Raw genomic sequence first — 21,284 nt, 5'->3', positions numbered from 1 at the left:
TATATATCTTTGATACCAAAGGAACAAGTTGGTCCTAAAAAACCAGAGAACTACAGACCAATATCTCTTTTGAACACAGACTATAAAATTTATGCGAAGGTATTAGCCAACAGGTTGATGCCAGTAATCCAAAAGGTGATTCATGAGGACCAAGCGGGATTTATTGAGGGCAGATACATGAAGGACAATGTAAGGCAAGTAATAGACTTATTGGAATATCTTGATAAGAATAAACAGATTTCTGCAGTGCTGGTCTTTTTGGATGCGGAGAAGGCCTTTGATAGAGTGGATTGGAATTTTCTACTAAAGACTTTAAAAAAGATGGGCTTTGGGGACCAATTTACACAGGCGATTTCAGCAATTTATCAAGAGCAAAAAGCACAGATTATTATTAATGGAAGTTTGACGACAGAGTTTAAAATTGAAAAAGGAACAAGACAGGGATGTCCGTTGTCCCCACTTTTATTTATTTTAACATTGGAAGTCTTGCTAAATACAATACGGGACTCAAAAATTTTGAAAGGCATAATGATAAGGCAAGAGGATTATAGAATAAAGGCATTTGCAGATGATCTGGTGGTTACCCTATCACAACCAATGGAATCAACAATCCTGATGAATGACATTATACAAGACTATGGTAGAGTTTCAGGTTTTAGACTGAATTCAAAAAAGACTAAAATGATAGTCAAAAATATGACACAAGATCGTAAACATGAGCTTGAAAGGAGGGCAGGTTTTGAAATTGTACCTAAGGTAAAATATCTTGGAGTTCAGGTTGCAGAATCAAACATGAAATTGTTTCAAAATAACTATGAGGTGTTGTGGCGAGAGGTTCAGAAAGACATGGAGATTTGGAAAAAGCTGCAACTGTCTTTACTTGGAAGAATAGCAGCAGTTAAGATGAACATTTTGCCAAGATTTCTGTTTTTGTTTCAAATGATTCCGGTGCTTAAAAGTGATAAACAACTGGAAGTTTGGCAAACTGGACTTAATAAGTTCGTCTGGAACGAGAAAAAGCCGAGAGTGAAATTGAAAATTATGCAAGATGTTCCAGAAAGAGGAGGCCTTAAACTTCCAAACCTACAGTTATATTATGATGCAGCAGCTTTAACTTTAACAAGTGATTGGTTTGGGGGTAAAAAGGCTGGAATATTGAATGCAGAAAGTTTTGATCTTGAATTTGGATGGCATGCTTACCTATTTTATGATGACAAAGTTGATAAAGTATTTAAAAGTCATATACTTAGAGACTCTTTGATGAGAGTTTGGAAGAAGCACCGACTCAAATGGGATTATAAAATACCGCTATGGCTGGATCTTGGTCATACCTTGTGGAATACAAATATAATGTCACTCGGGGGGTTTTTATACAAAGAGGTTCTTTTTACAGATGCGGGCAGATGGCAGCTGAAGACATTGCAGACACTGTTGGATGAAGGGATTAATTTAACCTGGTTACAATATAATCAATTACAATTGAGATGGAAAGAGGACCAAAAAACTGGTATTATGTTGCATGAGGAAGAATTGGTTAGACATATAAGAGAGAAAGGTCCAATGCATATTAAAAGGCTTTATAATGTTTTGCTAGAAAGGGATTCAGAAACGGAATTAGTTAAAGATTGCATGATTAAGTGGGCACAAAATTTTGAAGAACCAGTGATGTTGGAAACATGGGAAAAAATTTGGGTTCAGAATGTTAAATTTACACAGTCGCAGAATCTGAGGGAAAATTTTTATAAAATGTTTTATAGATGGCATTTAGATCCTAAAAAGTTGTCATGTATGTACCCTAATGTTCAGCCAAAATGTTGGAGATGTGAATGTTTGGATGCTACGTATTATCATGTTTGGTGGACCTGTAGGAAAGTTAAGGCTTTTTGGATAAAAATATGGTGGGTCATGCAGAATGTTTTGAAGAAAAAAATTCAATTTTCTCCACAATTGTTTTTATTGGGCATAGTTAAGGGTTTTACACGGGATGAAACAAAATTAATATTGTATATGATAACAGCAGCAAGATTGTTGATAGGTAAATATTGGAAGAATGAAGCTTTGCCTACTATCGAGGAATGGACTTCGAAGATGGCCAGTTTTGCAGAGATGGCGAAGATTTCAGCATATTTTAAAGATTGTTCACAAGAGACTTATGAATGGGAATGGAAAAGGTGGATAGAATATGTTCAGAACAAATACCAAATTAGAAAGTATCAAATAGCTTTTATTTGAAAACAATGTATTAGAAATATTTTAATATAAAGAGACAAAGAGGGAAAATTATGTAGGGGGAGGGATGGGTTCAGGTATATATATCAGTGTTATTAGTTATGAGTACATAATAGGGAAGTCTGGGGGGGGGAGGGTTAGGGAGGGTTAGGGAGGACGGGAAGTTTGGGGAGGGAGGTGGGGGGGTGAAAAAAGGGGTGAAAATGTAATTGTAAAACTTTTGCAATAAAAAAAAAAAAAAAGGATACAAAAATGTGAACATATTATTATATTCAACCTTTTTTGGAGTCCCAGGAGGAAGTCCTCTCACCTGCAACTCAACCTGCTCCTTCTTCTCCTCCGCCTGGCTCAGGAGGAAGCCTTCCACCAGGGCCACCGCCTGGGAGCTGGTCTCTGCTCCACACTCCCGCACCCAGCTCTCCATCTGCAGGGGCAGAAGCGCCAGGAACTGCTCCAGAACAACCAAGTCCAGCATCTGCGCTTTTGTGTGCTTTTCTGGTCTCAACCATCGACTACAAAAGTAGTGGAGTCGGCTGCAAAGTCCTCGGGGACCTTCATCCTCCTGATATTGGACGCTCCTGAAGTTCCAGGCGTGAACTTGTGAAACGATGGTTCCTTCTTCCAGCATCTTCTGCCCAGTTCTTGCCCAGAACAGGTTAACGAAGTATGAACGTTCAGTTCACATAAAATGAAACGCCAGTCAATTGATCTTGGTTTAGGATGCTGGTTCACTACCTTCCTAAGACAAATTGAACTGCAGGGGATCCAAGCCTAGTTTAGTGTCATTCAGCACATGGTGAGAATGTAGGCATAATCATTTGCCTCTATTCTGTTGGAAGAAACATCCTTCTAGATTCTGCTCCAAGTGGGGAAAAAGACACTGGAAACATGGAGACTGCTTGGAAAGATGGTTTAATGGTGGACAGGATCACATGGCTTGAGTTTCTGAACAGAAAAGGGGAGATACAGCAAGTTTTTTGGGTTTTATGCTCTCTCTGGCTTTGCATTTCTTGGGGCCCCGAAAGAGTACCATGATTGGTTGTCAGACTCCCAGGGGGTGGGGGTCTTAGCTAGCCTTGCTGTCTGATGGTCACATGTGCTTCCCAGGACACATGTGGTGAGTTTCCTTGCTAGATAGGGCCCATTGTGTTAGTTTCTTTTGCTATTGTGTTGCAAATGTCCTTTGACAAAGGATTGGGTTTCTGCCTCTGGCCCATTAACAAAGGGTGGGGGGCAGGAAGGTGGGAGCTGCTTTGTCTGTAAAACATGCTTCTCCATTTTTCATATAGGGAAACATAACATTCTGCCTTCCTAATATTTCCCAAAATATTTCACTCTTCCAGGAAAGGGGCTGGTGCTAACTTCCTACACTTCCTTGCAAATATATTTCTTATTTCCTGCTTGAGATCTGCCATGCAAGCTCTCCACCCGAACTAGGAGTTTCCCAGGAAATGGGGTGTGTAGGATTCTCCAGGTACCCACCCTTTCATTCCTGAGGATCTCGATTTATTCCTGAAGGCAGCATGTGTGGTCTCTGCTTTCCCCCATGCTTGTTTTAATCATGGAAAAGGGTGGTAGGGAAATATGGGATCTGGGGGAGTCTCCCACTCCTGATACTCAAAAAAACTGAACCTGGATGAGGACTAGGCATGTGTCTCTTCCCCTTTCTTAGAGTGAGAACCCCCGGTCTCCCTTTCTAGGAGAAGAACACACATTCACACACACACACACACCTACCTTCTCCACCTCTGGATTTTGTTTCCACCTTTCAAACTCCTGCAGAGCTCAAAGGGTTAAAGTGAGAGAGAGTCCAGTGTCCTGGAAAGGCAAAAACTGAATGAGGTCACTGCCTTCCCAACTTGTAAGGCCCAAGGCTGAAGTGCTCCCCCTGGTGGATTTTCTGTGCACGGAAGGTGCTCATGCAAAGAGCAGAGAAATGGGGGGCGGGGGGCAGGAAGGGGCTCCTTGACTGGGAAGCCTTTGGCAATGTTCTACTTTAGTAAAGAGCATTCTATTTAAAGTAGTGGTATTAGGGGGAAAAAATCCCTAACAAGAATCTCATTTAAATCTGTTTCTGAGGAAGAAAGGAATAAATCAACCGAAACAAGAAGGAAAAATGAAAGGTGACTGCACTATGTACCCCAGCTTGACTTTCTGAAGGAAAGAGAGAATACAAATCTAATAAAATTACTGAGTTGGAATTTTGACCACTATTTCAGCTCTACCATCAGGAAAAAAATAACTTCTTTCTACTCTTCCCTGTGAAAGAGATTTACCAACAAAGGTTTTGGGCTCAATTCTTATGGTTTTGGGCCATAAGTCAAGGACTACCTAAAATATGTCGATCAGGTGATTTCTTGAGGGAAAGGGAAAATGCAAATCTAGTAAATGAATGTTCTTCTCTTACCTGCGTTGGGGATTCAGTCACAGGTCCTTCTCCCCCAAAAGAAAACGTCAGCTTCCTCCTATTCTTCCTTGTGAGGGAGACACAATTTCAAAAAGCATAATTAATAAAACAGGAGGAGGTATGCTATAGAAGAGATACATAGAGAAGACGAGAAAGCTAGGATCTATCAGAGGAGTTGAAGAACCTTATACTACTTCTTGATCTGTCCTGATTTGGAGCTTCCTGGGAGATCCTCCTGAAAAACAGTTCTTGAGAGAGATTTGATGGATACTTCTTCCCCAAAGACAAAAGATGACAATCTTTTGAGGTAATGTCCATTGAGGACTGTCAGATAATTATCTGAAACAGTGCCACTGAACCACACTGTCTACACTGGAAGGATGGTTTTGTGTTTATACTTTCCCTCCATTTTGTCTAAGGGACTGAAGGGGGAGTGGCTTAGCCACCCTATAAATATGACCCCCTTTAGCCACACACACTAAGTAGACACATGGAAGGCACATAGGAGACACACAGGAGAAGGGATTATGCTCTAGGCACATTTACCTCAGAAATAAATAAAGACCAAGATACAAAGTTCTGTGATTTAAAATGTAAATAGTTTATTGATTTTAAATAAAGTTTTTCTTGATAAAAGAAATCTGGCTTAATTGTAGCTGCTGGGACATTCCAAGATCTTATTGACCTCTACAACCTAAACTAAAAACTTTTCTAACAAGGACGAACCCTTTTTAAAAATGATGGACTAGTTAAAGATGACTCGAACAGCTGGGTTGCCCTTCTTCCCTTCAGAACACAGAGGAGACGCCTACCTAACAATAGAAAACAGGTGCTGAAGCACTTCTCCTCCCTTAAATGTAATTTCCAAATCAAGACAGAAGTGAGAGACCACTTCTTTTCTGTCATGGAGAAAATCTTTGAGAATGGTCATGCAGAAACACCAGTACCCCCTCTCAAAGACTACAAGGAGTGCTGGTACCTACTACTATTTGGAGTATATCAATCTAAAAAGCCAGTTAAGATTAGGGTAGTATTTGACTCTAATGCCAAATTTGAAGGAGTTTCTTGAAATGATGTTCTCCTATTGGGTCCAGACCTCAATAGCAAACTTCTAGAGTGTTCTTGCAATTTCGCAGAGATTCTGTTGCTTTCATAGCCGACATCCAACAGGGGTTCCATTGCTTCTTCTTTAGAGAGGAACACAGAAATTTCTTAAGATTTCTTTGGTTCAGGGACAATGATCCCTCCAAAGACATCACATAGTAGTGTATGAAAGTACACATCTTTGGCAACAGCCTTTCCCCTGCAGTTGCTATCTATGGACTCAGACATTCTGCTAAAGAAGGTGATAATATTGGAAACAGGGATTCCCTTTCAAGAAGGGCCAGACTCCCTCATGCAGGACCAGGGAGTGCTGCTCCTCTTGCTCTCCAGAGATCTGTCAAGGCAGAAGTTGGACACTGCAGCTCCACGGACAGCATCGCCCTCTGCCTCCTGCTTTGCCTGGCCAGCCTCCCCCATGTAGCTTGTCATGCCACACCATCAGGGGTGAGTTCTAATATTTTTTACTATCGGTTCTATGGGCGTGGCTTATTTTGTGGGCATGGCTTGGAGGTCATGTGACCGGGTGGCCATGGCTATTGTATAGGGACTACTCAGAGGGCTGAAAAAAGTGATTTCTGACAGGTCCTCGCACTTTTGACCGGTCTCCCACTCTAAATAAGAGGAAAGATGCTGCAGTGCCTCTTCAGTCTGTTCTGTATTTTTTTTTTTTTTTCCTTTTCAGGAGAGTCTTGTGTCCTTTGAGGAGGTGGCTGTTTATTTCCCGGAGGAGGAGTGGTCTCAGCTGGATCCTCACCAAAGAGCTCTGTATTGGGAAGTCATGCTGGAGAATTATAAGAACGTGGTCTCTCTTGGTAAGGGTTTCCTACTCTCCAGTCAGAGAGTTCAGGAAGACATTTTGTAGTTAGATGTCATTAGTTAGTTCTTCTGAAAACATCTCTAAATAGATATCCCCTCTTATTTCTTCTGAAACATTTTAGTGACAAAGTAATTCCTTAGTTTGAGGTAATGTAAGGTGACCAGATTTTAACAATGGTAAAGAGGGACACCATTGACCGGGGGGGGGGGTGTTCTATTTTTTTACTACCTGTTCTGTGGGCGTGGCTTATTTTGTGGGCGTGGCTTGGAGGTCATGTGACTGGGTGGCCATGGCTATGTGTATATTATAGGGACTACTCAGAGGGCTGAAAAAGGCATTTCTGACAGGTCCTCGCACTTTTGACTGGTCCTCACACTTATGACCATCCTCACATTTATGCCCGTGCAGCATTCTTAACAACCATATCACTCATTTCACAACTGCTTCTCTTCACCATGGTGATAAGATAGGACAGTGATGGCTAACCTTTTTGCTGTCACGTGCCAAAAGCGGGGGGGAGGGGGGGGTCATGCGCGTGTGTGCCCACATCCATAATTCAATGCATCCTGCCCCCCCCCGCGCATGCACACGTGACCTCCTGTGCTCCCCCCCGCTTTTGGCACTTGATGGCATGATGGGCCAGAGGCTTTCTAGGAGCCTGGGGAGGGCAAAAGCATCCTTCCCCACGCCCTGGAGACCCTCTGGAGGCCGGAAATATCCCGTTTCCCAACTTCTGGTAGGCCCAAAAATCAGCTGGCTGGCGCTGGAGCTCAGCTGGCACATGCCACTGGAGCTCAGCTAGGGCAACGCTCACGTGCCCACTGATATGGCTCCGCGTGCCATCTGTGGCACGCGTGCCATAGATTCGCCATCACAGAGATAGGACAAAAAACATAAAATGTGAGGACAGTCGTATTCGAGGACTGATCAAAAGTGTGAGGACCAGTCAAAAATATCTTTTTCAGCCCTCTGAGTAGTCCGTGTGCACAAAAAGACTACCCAGAGGGCTGAAAAAAGTGATTTCTGACAGGTCCTCACACTTTTGATCGGTCTTCGCACTTATGACTGGTCATCATTTATGCCCATTGTAGCATTCTTAACAACCGTGTCACTCATTTCACAACTGCTTCTTTTCACCATGGTGACAAGATAGGGCAAAAACATAAAATGTGAGGACAGTTGTAAGTTCGAGGACAGGTCAAAAGTGCGAGGATCAGTCAAAAATAACTTTTTCAGCCCTCTGAGTAGTCCATATGCATAAAAAGATACAGCAATAGAGAGGGATGAAGGAAGGGAAGGGAAATTAGAGTAGGAGTGAGGGTAAGAGAGGGAGGAAGAGAGGAGGAGAAGGAGAAAGGAAGAGGAAGTAGGGAGGAGAAGAATGGGGGGGAAGAGAAAGTAAGAAGGAAAGAAAAGAGAGAGGTGATAGGTTTGAGGAGAAAGATTGCTGTACAATAAAAAAGATGAAAGGGAAGAAAACCAACCCCAAACAAATATAAAGATATTAAGATAAAGAATGAATCATTAAACTTTAAAGAATAAAAGAGAACAAATGTGAATAAATAGCAATAATTAGAAACACACATACAAACATACAATGTATTTTCTTTGAGCAGAGTATTTGGCCGGTTCACAAATTTAAACAGTGTTTAGTCATTTCAATTAAATTTACAATTTCTATATTTCCTTTTTTCCATATTTATTCCTCATCGATTTTTAAAAAAAACCAATATTACCTTTCATTCTCATCTCTAATCTTAATCAAATTCAATTTTCCCTTCTCTTCTATATTATACCCCTTTGCATTGTCATCTATTTTTATATCTATCCTCACATTGGTGAATTACGTAATACAGTTGTTTAATACAAATTCAACATTTTAATATAAATCAATTAGTTATATAACTATCTTTTTTTGTATATTAATCAATATGAACATGAATATTCCAATTATTTCCATGCAATCCAATTTCTTACAAATCAATTAATTATATTTACCAATAATAATAAACCAAATAATTTCCCCCATATATTCCTCCAAACCACAACTTAACCATTTCTGCTTTCAACACAATATACAATTAATAGTATCTCAATTATTACAATTCCCTAGTTAAATAGAGCTTTTTTCTTTTGTGTTTTAAAATCTTGAACCTCCTCTTTTGCCCTAAATTTCCCATTTTTTGCAGTTTTGCACCTACCTTTTTTGGTGAGGAAAAAGAAAAATATCTCTCTGCCTCATTTTGTCACGTTGCAGCAAAGACCCTGCTTTACTTTCAGTTTCGCTTTTTCAGCATAGCTAGGGGGAAAAAAATCTGCTCCAGCAATTTACCTCTTTGCAGCTAGCCAGCAACAGAGCCCTCCGCAAAACAGCTGAGAGCAAATCAGCTGAGAGTCGGGAGGTTGATCAAATCAACTTATGGTAATTAACCTATGCTGAAGCTGAAAGGGGCTGTTTTTTCTATTTTTGCAGGCACCGGTCTATTCATTTGTTTTCTTTTAACACTGATCAGCTATAGGGTGGCCATTTGAAGCCCTGCAGCAAGAATTTAAAAAGTTTTTTTCCCTCTAGCCATCAGCTGGGACTCAGGAGGCAGCAATAGATTGGGAGTGGGCGGGGTAAGTGACCAGCGACCGGCGATCCAACAGAGGCAGAGGGTGAGGGTGAGTGAAGGCGTGGGAGGGGGTGAGAGTGGGCTTTGGCGACCCCTGTGAAATGGCCATTCGACCCCCAAAGGGGTTGTGACCCCCAGGTGGAGAACCGCTGCCCTAAGGGAGAAATGGAGACACATGCTCTTAAGGGAGGCAGAAAACATCCTCAGTCTCCCTGCCCCAAGCAGAAACTGAGGCCAGCTTTTAGAAATGGGGATTTTGTAATCCTAATTCAGAAAGACTGGGTCAGGCAGAAACATCAGATAAGCAACACAATAAGCAACACAATTAAGCCAAAGGTTGACCAAATTAGCTGAGACAAAGACCTAGGATTTGCATTTCCCCGTTTGCCTAGAGCCAACCATGATCCCATAGGAATCCAGAAGGTATAAAATCCACCCACTCTAAACTCCATTTTGTCAGCTGTCCCAGAATCACATGTGGTTGGTGGCTCTGCTTCAACAATAAAGGGAACCTTTCTTTCCAATTGGCCTCCAGCCTCCATTTTGTTAAGAATGCCCGTGCGGCATTCTTAACAACCATGTCACTCATTTCACAACTGCTTCTCTTCACCATGGTGACAAGATAGGGCAAAAAATGTAAAATGTGAGGGCGGTCCTTCCATAGCCAATTACCAGTCCTTCTGGTAATCTCGTTTCTCTTATTCACTTTCTATCTTGTCTTCCCTTGCATCTACTTTATTCATCCATGCTACGCATAATACTTTTTTTTTTCTAGATGATCGTTCTGGCTTGTGAGTGGTCTTATCCCTTATGACCCAAAAATGCCTTTGAGGGGCAAGAAAGAACCTGGACCAACCTGAGCAATGATACTGGGATTCATTCATGACCTACAGATCATGAATAAACAGAGAAAAACATTCCAACCACAAGACCTGAAGATTCCAATGGTTTGAAAAAATTCCTCTGTATTGGAGGTGACAATGCAAGGGGGGAAAAAGAGATTTAGCTACAATTAGTGAAAGGAAGGATGTACATGGAAAGAAAAAAGAGGTTAAAAAAACAGTTAACCTCTCTGCTCTTTTCGGTCTTTATTGTCCAGCTTGATCCAGAACAATTACTGACAATTGAGCTTCACACCAACACGAGTCTCTCAAATCCTGAAATATGCCCCCTCCAAATCCTTCCAAAAATCTTCATGTGTTAATACATTTTAAAGCAACTAAAGAGTTTAATAGATGAGTATAATACATGACTAGAACAAAACCACACCATTGATATTTAATTTTATTTAAACCACATGTGGACTTCCTAGTCCTCACCATACTACAGAAGAGCAAAATATGGTCATAAGGGCTTGAAAAGAAAATTGCACAAGCACTTGGGGCGCTTCTGGCTCCTTTTGTGAGAGAGGAATTGTTCATCCTTTCAGTTCTTCCCACAAGCTGTTCATTGATCTCCATGTGACAATTCCCTCATATCATGAGGCCTTTGACTGAATAATGTTCAATGTTTCCGCATAGATATCAGCTGGCTCAGGTCTCAGTTCTACACTGTGGATGCAAATTTAATTATTTTTGGGGATCCCAGTTCTATACCATGGGTGCAATTTAATTATTTTTTTGATATTTTCCTTTTGGGCTTAGAGAAACAGCATCTGTTAGACGTCTTCGCATCCCTCTGAGAGCTATGACTAACTGGAGGAATGATGGCAGTTGTGGAACAGGAAGCTCATTTCTAAACAATAAAATAAAATGAACCTATACACCACGGGTTTCAAACTCCCCATTTGACGTTGCTATCACGTGACACATTGTGACAGTTTCCCCATTTGTGGAGCTGGGGTATGTGCATGTGACACAACTGGCCCATGAGCCGCCAGTTTGACATTCCTATACACTATATATACAGATACATTAAAAAAAGTATAAATCATAATTATAATGACACATGCCCATTGTTTTTATTTTCATTATTAAATTCATTTCTCTACGGTTGTCAAGAAGGTAAATCACAGAAAAAACCCTTTTCCGAGTTCACTCTGTAAATTGGAAATTATACATAGAACCCATTAAATCAATAATTAGCATAGATTCTCACTCAAATGTATCTTTGTTTTGGGGATTCTCCAGTCTATGAATCATACTATGGGAAAAAAGACTATAGGGTGTGCTGAAGCCCTTTCCACACTCCAAGCATCTATATGGATTCTCTGTGGTGTGGATCCTTCGATGGGATGTAAGATGACTACTTGTTCTGAAGTCCTTTCCACACTCCATACATTTATATGGCTTCTCTCCCGTGTGGATCCTTCGATGGTGTGTAAATTCATAGCTTGTTCTGAAGTCCTTTCCACACTCCATGCATTTATAGGGCTTCTCCCCTGTATGGATCCTTTGATGGCGTGTAAGATCACTGCTTAGTCTAAAGTCCTTTCCACACTCCTTGCATTTATAGGGCTTCTCTCCTGTGTGGATCCTTTGATGGGATGTAAATTTAGTGCTTGTTCTGAAGTCCTTTCCGCACACCATGCATTTATATGGCTTCTCTCCTGTATGGATCCGTCTATGGCAGGTAAGATCACTGCTTTTTGTGAAATCCTTTCCACACTCCAAGCATTTATATGGCCTCTCCCCTGTGTGGATCCTTTGATGGCGTGTAAGTTCACTGCTTGTACTGAAATCCTTTCCACATTCCATGCATTGATATGGCCTATCCCCTGTGTGGATCCTTTGATGGAATGTAAGGTAACTGTTTAATCTGAAATCCTTTCCACACACCATGCATTTATAGGGCTTCTCCCCTGTGTGGATCCTCCTATGGCATTTAAGATGACTGTTTCTTCTGAAGCCCTTTCCACATTCCATGCATTTATATGGCTTCTCCCCTGTATGGATCCTTTGATGGGATGCAAGTTCATTGCTTGTTTTGAAGCCCTTTCCACACTCCATGCATTTATATGGCTTCTCCCCTGTGTGGATTCTTTGATGAGATGCAAGTTCATTGCTTGTTCTGAAGCTCTTTCCACACTCCATGCATTGATTTGGCTTCTCCCCTGTGTGGATCCTTTGATGGAATGTAAGGTAACTGCTTGTACTGAAGCCCTTTCCACACTCTATGCATTTATATGGCTTCTCCCTCATGCATGTCCTTTTATTAACAATCTTGTTTTCATGTTCATTACATATATTTGACTTCTCCCCAATGTGGAAACTATTCTGGGACTCATCAGACCCATTTTCTTGAGAAAGTGTGAATATCCAACTGTAATTTTTTTCTTCATCTTTGCATATATTGGCTGGTCCTTTGGCTTGAGATGGACAGGGTCCATTTACATCTAATGTTTCTTTGAAGAGTCTTACACCTTTCCCAATATATTGCTTCTGTAGTTTTCCTTGTTCATCAATAAAGCCCTGCATCTCAGCAACAATCAAAGGTGAGCTTTCCTTATTCCAGTTATTTGACAGGTTTCTCTCCTGCCTTTGGAATTCTGTTTGAATTGCAGGTTTCTCCATTACGTCCCCTTGTCTAAACACTTTGATTAGTTCTCCAGAGTCTTTATTGTCATTCTCATTCTCACCTTCAAAGGGAAAGAGAAATGAAAGTGAGAGAAAGTTTAGGGAAAAAGATCACTCTGTCAGAAGTTATATTAATTGCCTTCAGGTATTGTGCCAAATTCTAATATATACTGCATATTTGTATCCTTATAATAGCATGATATAGAAATGCTAATATCTCTATTGATGAGGCATAAATCCTTGAAAAAGATATGAAGTCAAAAAACTTGAATGATGCATCTGGGCCAAAATAGTTGAAATCTGTGTGATGGAGTTTGGCAATATCTCAAACTAAGGAATTACTTTGTCACTAAAAAGTTTAAATAGAAACACAAAAACAAATTGGATCGGATACATCTAAGCAGAATGCCATAGACCCATTTCCTTCCTAGGAGCAGTAGAAAAACAGAACTTTTCCTTCCCCCTCTGAAGAGGGGATATCTATTTAGAGATATATATCTATTTTTGGAAGAAGTAACTAATGGCATCTAACTACACAATATCTTCCTGAACTCTCTGACTGGAGAGTACGAAACCCTTACCAAGAGAGACCACATTCTTATAATTCTCCACCATGACTTCCCAATGCAGAGCTCTTTGGTGAGGATCCAGCTGAGACCACTCCTCCTCGGGGAAATAAACAGCCACCTCCTCAAAGGGCAGAAGACTCTCCTGAAAAAGAAAAAAAGTACAGAACAGAACGAGGAGGCACTGCAGCATCTTTCCTCTTATTTAGAAATTCCCAAAGCAAATATATACACTAAGGGAAGTAGCAGTGCTTAGTAGGAATTCGTGGTTTAGATGACAAAATGGACAGAACAAAAAGCATGTGACTAAAGAAATATTTTAGGCAGAATTTATCAACTTGAATGATTCTGCGTCATCAGGGAGGGTGGGGCAGTTGGCATGGAGGGGCCAGATGGTGTCTGGAAACAACTGCAGCCTGTGCGGGGGACAGGGGGAGGCATGTGATCTGTCCCACCAATTGTCTTTGCGTGTGTGGAGTGTGCGGTGGAAGTGGAGGAGCAGGCTGGATGGCGGGGGCTGAGAATGCAGGGGCTACGCCTTGGCGCCATCCCCTGCCCCACCACTTGCTTTGCCTCATAGCAGCAGCACTGGCAGAGGCGCAGGTGGAGTGGGGGAGGTATGCAATCTGGCCTACCAGATGCGCCATGTGAACCCTCTGCCACTCTGTCTGTCCTTGCTTGCCCGCAGCTGTGGGCCAGATCACATGCCTTCCCCCCTTAACCCCACGCCTCTAGTTGTTGCTGGTGCCTCCGCGAGTCCATGCGCCTTTCCCATTGGTTGCCCCGCTTGTGGGAAGCGTTTTATCAACACTGGTGTTACTCAGATCACATCCTGGCATGTTTTGGAAGGGAGAAGGCGTAGCTGTTGTTGAAGACCTATGGTTCTGCAAAGCCCATGAGGTTTTGCGTGGAGAAGCAGATTGCTTCTCGCAGGGTTGGCCTCGGCACCCGCTACAGACAGCAAACAGAAGAGCTTTGGTCTTTTTCTCCAGGGCCTTTGAAATTGCCCCTGTCCTTTCCCTTAAAATTCTGGGCTTTGGCAGTGGGGACGCTTTGTCCTTTGCCAAGACAGTCTTGCCAGCATCCCCTTGATGGCCTTCCCCTCTCCCCACACAGTTCCCAGGGAGGGAGAGGGGCAAGAGAGAGAGGAGTGGGGAACAAATGGACAGGACACCTGGACCTGCAGGATTTTTCTTTTTAATTTCCCTTCCAAAACATCCCGGAGCAGCACTGGCAGCAGGTGGAGGTCAGAGCCATGGGGTTGCCCACTTCCTGTCCAGCAGTCGCTGCAAACACATTTCAGGCAGCTGCTGTAAGCTGAGTCCTGCTTTTCCCTTTTGACGAACTTGCCACTACCTTGCAGCAACTGGCATGAGCGACTGCTTGTGCTGCTGCTGGCTTCACGGGAGCTCTTTGTCCTCCTGGAAGCGCTGCTCTCAGCCACCCAGATTGGCTGCTCCTGCCTGGAGCAGGGCAAATCGGCTGAGATCTACGACCTCCCATCGCCGGCCTGCCAGAGCCCCTTTGCCAGCAGCCACTGGTGGAACCAAGCCACCTTTCTCACTGCTGTCTTTGGGCTGCTGAACGCCTTCCTGCAGGTTTACTGCAGGCGCTGGGCTATGAGTTGTGCCTGGCACTGTTCGAGCCCTGGCCCTGGTGGGTGCTACCTCTTGTGCTGGCTGTGCGAGGCAGTGTGGGCGTCGCAGCTCCACCTGCAGCAGGGGGACCCTCCGGATGTCATAGATCTGGGATGATTGACCGTGCAGTACGCAGGACAGCCCAGTAGGATGGCCGAAAGAACCACTGCCAGGAGTCCAACAGCAGCAGAGGCAGCCGCTTGGCAGCCAGCAGCCAAAAGTGTCCCAGCAGCAGCAGGCCCAGCAAGCAGGGCAGGTGGAGACCGGGATGGGCTGAAAAGTTGGGCCATTGCGACTGAAGCAAGCAGGTGTGGGATGGAGAGGGTGGGCTCGCCACCTCCTGTATGTGAAAAAAATAAGACACCCCCAAAAATAAGCCTGAGTGCTATTTCGGGGCCTAAGAGAATATAAGACAGGGTCTTATTTTCGGGTAAACACAGTAATTAGCAAAAGACTTTTGTTTTTAAAATACTAGTCTTAAAAAAATTCCTGAAAAGAATCTCCAACCAAAAGCAGAGGGCAAAATGGCAGAAGACACTGCATGTAGTTCTCGACTAACAACAGTTTTTAATTTTTAGTGACTGTTCAAAGTTACACAGCAGCGAAAAAAATGACATGCCCATTTTTCACACTTACGACTACTATGCTGTCCACATCAGTGGTGGTTTGCCCCTGGTTCGCACCGGTTCTATAGAACCGGTAGTAAAACCAACGGGAGGCCCCGCCCACTGACCCGACATAATCAAAACACTTCTGCGCATGCACAGAAGAGCGCACACACGTGTGAGCGAAGCAAGCATGCACGCATGGCCCCGCTGCGAACTGGGAATAAAGGTAAGTAGAATACACCCCTGGTCCACATCCTCTGATTTCCTGAGGGAAATGGAAAATAAAAATCTAGTAAATGAATGTTCTTCTCTTACCTGAGTTGGAGTTTCAATCCTGGTGTCCGATCCCTCAAAACAAAGAGTCAACTTCCTTCTATTCTTCCCTGTGAGGTTGACAGAATTTCAAAAAGCATCATTAGTAAAATGGGAGGAGGAATGCTATAGAGGAGAGGACACAGAGAAGATGAGAAAGTTAGGATTGATCAAAGGAGTGGAAGGACCTTATATTACCTCCTGAGGTGTCCTGAATTGGATCTCCTTGAGGGATCCCTGTGAAAAACAGTTCTTCAGGGAGATTTGACGGATGCCTCTTTCTCTCGGGATCTCTGATCTCCGTTGCGAAGGACTTGAAATAGGAGAAAAGAATTAATGGACATCACAAATCATGAAGTGGTTTCTTTTCCAGTGAACACCACTGCAAATCACTCGGTGTCGATCAATTAGGCTGGGAAGGAAGAAAGAAATCCCTGTGCAAAATCTTTCTTCCAGAATGGATAACGGGAGGGGCGGAGCTGACGTCGCGGAGATACGATGGAAGATCTCGGTGCTCTGATATCGCTGTCGATATCTCCGCCACTGGGCGGTCTAGTTTGGACCTTACTGTCTCATAGAGACAGTGATAGAGGAGGGCACATCCTATAGATCCCAGGGACACCGCAAAGTCCCTGGTTGATCCAGGAGAAGCCCTTTTTTCTGGCGGTGAAGAGGCAGCCATTAAGCTGCTGAAGTTGGAAGAGCTCCGGAATGGAAGAGAATGAGTGAAAGTGTGTCGGCTTGGTGAGAGATTTTTAAAATAAACTAATTAAGACACCCTGGGGTGAAAAGATAATTAAAATTGAAGACAGAAGATGTTAAGCGGTGAAATTGAGCCTGAGTCTAAGTTAGTTTTTCCTACTTTACAATTTATTTTTATTTGTGGATGCCTATGGAGGATTTTATTTTTAAAGTTTGACTGGACTGGATTGGACTGGAGATTTCCTTTTTATCTATTTAATTGTTAAATTTCTAGTGCCTTTTTAGTTTTATGTTATTTTGGTTTAGCCTTATTTTTCTTTTCTCTACATTTTTATTTTTTTATTTTGTTTTATTGTCTGTTGGATATAGAGGGAAAGTGAAGGAAACAAGAAATACTGCCATATAGTGGATTGAAACATTGTATCTTTTTTATTGGCAAGAGAAAGTAGCAACTGTGTTACATTTCAAGTACTCTCAGCCTGCTCATAGATAAGATAGTTAGAAGAGCATCAAAGACTGTCTGCAGGATTGTTTACTCAGGTACTCTTCTGGGAAACTATTATTGACAGGCGGCTGAAACTTGAAAGAAGAAGATTGCAGAGACTCTGGAAAGAGAGCTGTAAAAACTTGGTGAGACCTACAAAAGAACTTTTGGATATTACACAGTTGTGGAATCTTCTTTTAGATAGAAAGTCTTTTTATTTTCTTTTTTTGGGGGGGGGGTTATTTTTCTATTGCTCCACTTCTCCCTCTTTTAATTATTTTTAATTGGATTGTGTTTGCTTTTGAAAGATTTTTAAATTTTTAAATTTTTGGTATATATTTTTCTTTTTTTTCCTTTTTCTCTTTTTTTTCCTTCTTTTTTCTCCCCCTTTTTGATGGGAAATTATTAAAGCATTCAGTATCCCTTTGTTTAATTGGAATAAGGCATACAAGAGACTGAAAAGATTACTTTTTATTTTATTTTTTTCTTCTTTTCTTTCTTTCTTCTTTTCTTTGATTGGAAATTGCTAATTTGGTTTATATCCTTTTACTCAATTGGATTAGGACATACGAGAGCCTGAAGATTTTGCTTTCTTTGGATCTTCCTTTTTCTTATTGTTAATTGGGATAATATCTGTCCTCTATAAAAATGGATTGAGATATAGAAGAACCTGAAGATTTTTTGACTGTTTGAATATTTTGTAACCATTTTATAGACATGAGTAAAAAGGCAGCAGCTATTAGTTCTTCTACATCAACTCCCTCTTCTTCACCATCAGGAGGACAACGATCAATACAGACGATGTTGGGAAGGAAAAGGAGAGGGAACATGAGAAGGAAAAGGATGCGACAATGCAGATGATTTTGCAAGGAATACAAAACATACAATCAAAAATAGTGATCATTGAACAGAGAGCACAAAAGATTGAACAAAGAACAGGAAAAACAGATGAAAAAGTGGAGAACATACAACAAATGATGAAGAAATATGAGGACAGACTTCAAAAAATTGAAGAAAAGGAAGAAAAAAGAGACAAAAAATTTAGAGATATGGATAGCAGATTGGATGAGGTTGAACGTGATAAGAGTGGAATAGGATGGGAGATGGACAAATCAGAATTCTACTTAAGATTTCAAAATAGAAAGAAGAAGAAAAGGGAGAAAACTTGGCAGAAAAAATGATAGAAATTTTAGCAGTATTTTAACTGAAATACAAGGGCAAGGAAATTGTGGTTCTGAAGCAAATACCGAGAAGAGTGAGGGAGATGAGAAGAAAATATCAATTCCTGACGAAAATATTGCTCCAGAAAGGTGTGAACTATAGATGGCTGATACCAGAAGGCCTGGTGTTTACATGGCAATTGCAAAGATTTAAAATAGACTCAATTGATAAAGCCAAAGCATTTTATGCTGAATATCTTATAGAGAAAGAAGTAGAGTTAAGAAGGGAAGAGTCACTGGTCGAACTACAAGAGGAATGTCTAGCAATGATTGAAAAGGAAGAAAGCGCAGTAGGGGGCATCGTAGAATATAAAGAGCAACATGAACCGAGATCTACTGGAGTAACAAACCCTTCATATAAAATATGAATATGGAAGAGAAAAATTGATTACAATGAACACAAATGGACTTAATATAGCAACTAAAAGAAGAAAGGTATTTCATAAATTAGAGAAATTAAAGTTGGATATAATTTGTTTACAAGAAGCGCATATTAAAAAATAACATGAACAAATGTTGGTACAGACAAAATTAGGGAAATTATTTGCTTCATTGACGCAATGTAAGAAAAGAGGAGTGGTTTTATATATTAGAGACACAATACCAGTGGAAAAAATTTATGCAGATGAAGAGGGAAGAATTTTGATGGTGGAAATAATAAATAATAACAGGAAAATACTCTTAATAGCAATATATGCTCCAAATGACAATCAAGAATATTTTTATAGAAAAATACATATGAAACTAATTGAATTGGATTATGAAAATATTTGCATGATGAGAGATTTTAATGGCATAGTAGATGGGAAAATGGACTATAACACACAGAAGGCAACAAAGCAAAGTAGAAAAATTCTGCCGAAATCTTTTTTTAAGATGATAGAGGAAACAAACTTAGAAGATGTATGGAGAGAAAGAAATGCAAAAAATAGACAATATACTTTTTATTCTAACAGACATTTATCATGGTCTAGAATAGATGTGATATGAATGACAATGGAATTGACTTCTAATATAGAAGAAATTGACATAGAAGCTAATACCTGGGCAGACCATAATCCAATGACAGTGAGATGGAAAGGACAAAGGAGAGGTCTAGATGGACTTTAAATACTACAGTATTAAAAGAAAAGAATTTTGTACAGAAAATGGAGAAAGAATTGGCCTTCTTTTTCAAAGAAAATAGAAAAGAGGATACATCAATGCAAAATCTTTGGGACACTATGAAAGCTTACGCTAGAGGCCTGATAATTGACTATACAAAGAAAAGAAATTTAAAAAAGGCAAGTCTATAAAATATTAGAGGATGATTACAAGAAATTTGAAAAAGAATTACAGAAATTCCACAAAAAAAAGATATTAAAATGAAAATGGATACAACTAAACATAAAATGGGATTAATAGAAAAAGAAGATTTAGCACAAAAAATTAGAAGTGCTAAACAGAACTATTTTGAAGACGCCAATAAACCAGGTAGATGGCTAGCATATAAATTGAAGAGAGAGAGAGAATCAAGGAAAATAACACAATTAGTAGATGACCAAGGACAAATTAGATTTGGGAATGAAGAGAAGAAAAATATTATGCATGATTATTATGAAAAATTATATGAAAAAGAAAATATAGAGGAGGAAAGTGTTAAGCGATATTTATACAAGGCGAACCTACCCCAGATTTTTAAAGATACTGAGATGATGTTAGAAGGAAACATAACAATGATGGAATTAACTGAAGCACTTAAAAAACAAAAGAATGGGAGGACACCAGGCCCAGACGGACTGCCGGCGGAATACTATAAGACTTTACAGGAATCATTGAATCTTCCATTGTTAAAAGTTATGAATGAAGTAATGTTAAAGATGGAAATACCCAAATCATGTTCGGAAGCACTTGTCCCAAAGGAGGATACCGACCCACAACAAGTCAAGAATTAAAGGCCTAGATCCCTGCTAAATTCAGATTCTAAAATCTTCGCTACAATATTGACAGAAAGACTTAAAAGATACTTAAATAATTTTATACATTCTGATCAAAATGGATTTCTGCCCAAAAGGCAGATCAGAGACAATTTGAGGATAATTCTGGACACTTTGGAATACTATGAGGCACATCCTGAAAAGCAAATGGCTTTGATATTTCTAGATGCACAGAAAGCCTTTGACAATGTGAATTGGCGATTTATGCTATTACAACTGAAACAGATGGGCTTTGGGTGGAAATTTATTCAAGCCATAGAAGCCATATATCATAAACAAACGGCAAAAGTAATGATAAACGGAGAATTGACAGAATTTATTGAAATACAAAAAGGAACGAGACAAGGTTGTCCACTGTCTCCTCTGTTGCTCGTGTTAACACTAGAAGTATTAAATAGAAATATTAGAGATGGAAAAGAAATAAAAGGAATGAAAATTCAAAACATAGAATATAAATTGCAAGCATTTGCTGATAACCTGGTGTTTATTCTTGAAGATCCATTTGAATCAATAAATAAACTGATAGACAAAATAGGAGAATTTGGAAAGGTAGCAGGTCTAAAAATAAATAAAGATAAAATGAAGATTTTGACAAAAAAATATTAAAAAAACAAAAAGAAGAATTGGCGGATGTATCGAAGATGCAGATCACGAACAAGGTTAAGTACTTGGGGATATATTTGACAGCAAGATGCAGTATACTCAAGGAGAATAATTACAACAAACTTAAACAACAGATAGTGATAGATTTGGCTAAATGGGAGAATTTGCAATTATCATTGATAGGGAGGATATCAACTATTAAGATTAATATACTGCCTAGAATTTTATTTGTTCCAGACAATTCCAATCAGCTTGGGAAAAGATTATTTTGAAGAATTGAATAAAATATTGTTAAAATATATTTGGCAGGGTAAAAAGGCGAGGATAAAATTAAAATTGCTGCAAGATGCTAGAATAAGAGGAGGCTTTGGTTTGCCGGATTGGGAACTATATTATCAAGCAACTAATTTGATGCGGATCAAAGAATGGATAATGTTAAGAAATACTAGGTTGTTGACTTTAGAAGGACATGACTTGTTGTTGGGCAGG

General features: G+C 40.5%; 1 protein-coding gene across 1 annotated transcript in view; it reads right to left on the bottom strand.

The window, feature by feature from the left end:
* The window catches only part of LOC117673941 (uncharacterized), a 145,115-nt gene that overhangs the window by 106,348 nt on the left and 17,483 nt on the right, over positions 1 to 21,284 (bottom strand). The window contains exons 9-13 of the mRNA XM_087885175.1: positions 16,009 to 16,123; positions 15,814 to 15,881; positions 13,269 to 13,398; positions 11,268 to 12,749; positions 2,540 to 2,907 (exon numbers count right to left, since the gene is read on the bottom strand). Of these exons, the coding sequence (XP_087741301.1) occupies positions 2,540 to 2,907; positions 11,268 to 12,749; positions 13,269 to 13,398; positions 15,814 to 15,881; positions 16,009 to 16,123 (2,163 nt within the window). The remainder of the gene's footprint in view (positions 1 to 2,539; positions 2,908 to 11,267; positions 12,750 to 13,268; positions 13,399 to 15,813; positions 15,882 to 16,008; positions 16,124 to 21,284) is intronic.

This window comes from Pantherophis guttatus, chromosome 2, assembly GCF_059756535.1.
Source record: "Pantherophis guttatus breed Tessera chromosome 2, ASM5975653v1, whole genome shotgun sequence".
In the NCBI taxonomy this organism is placed as follows: domain Eukaryota; kingdom Metazoa; phylum Chordata; class Lepidosauria; order Squamata; family Colubridae; genus Pantherophis; species Pantherophis guttatus.
This window is presented reverse-complemented; position numbering and strand designations above follow the sequence as displayed.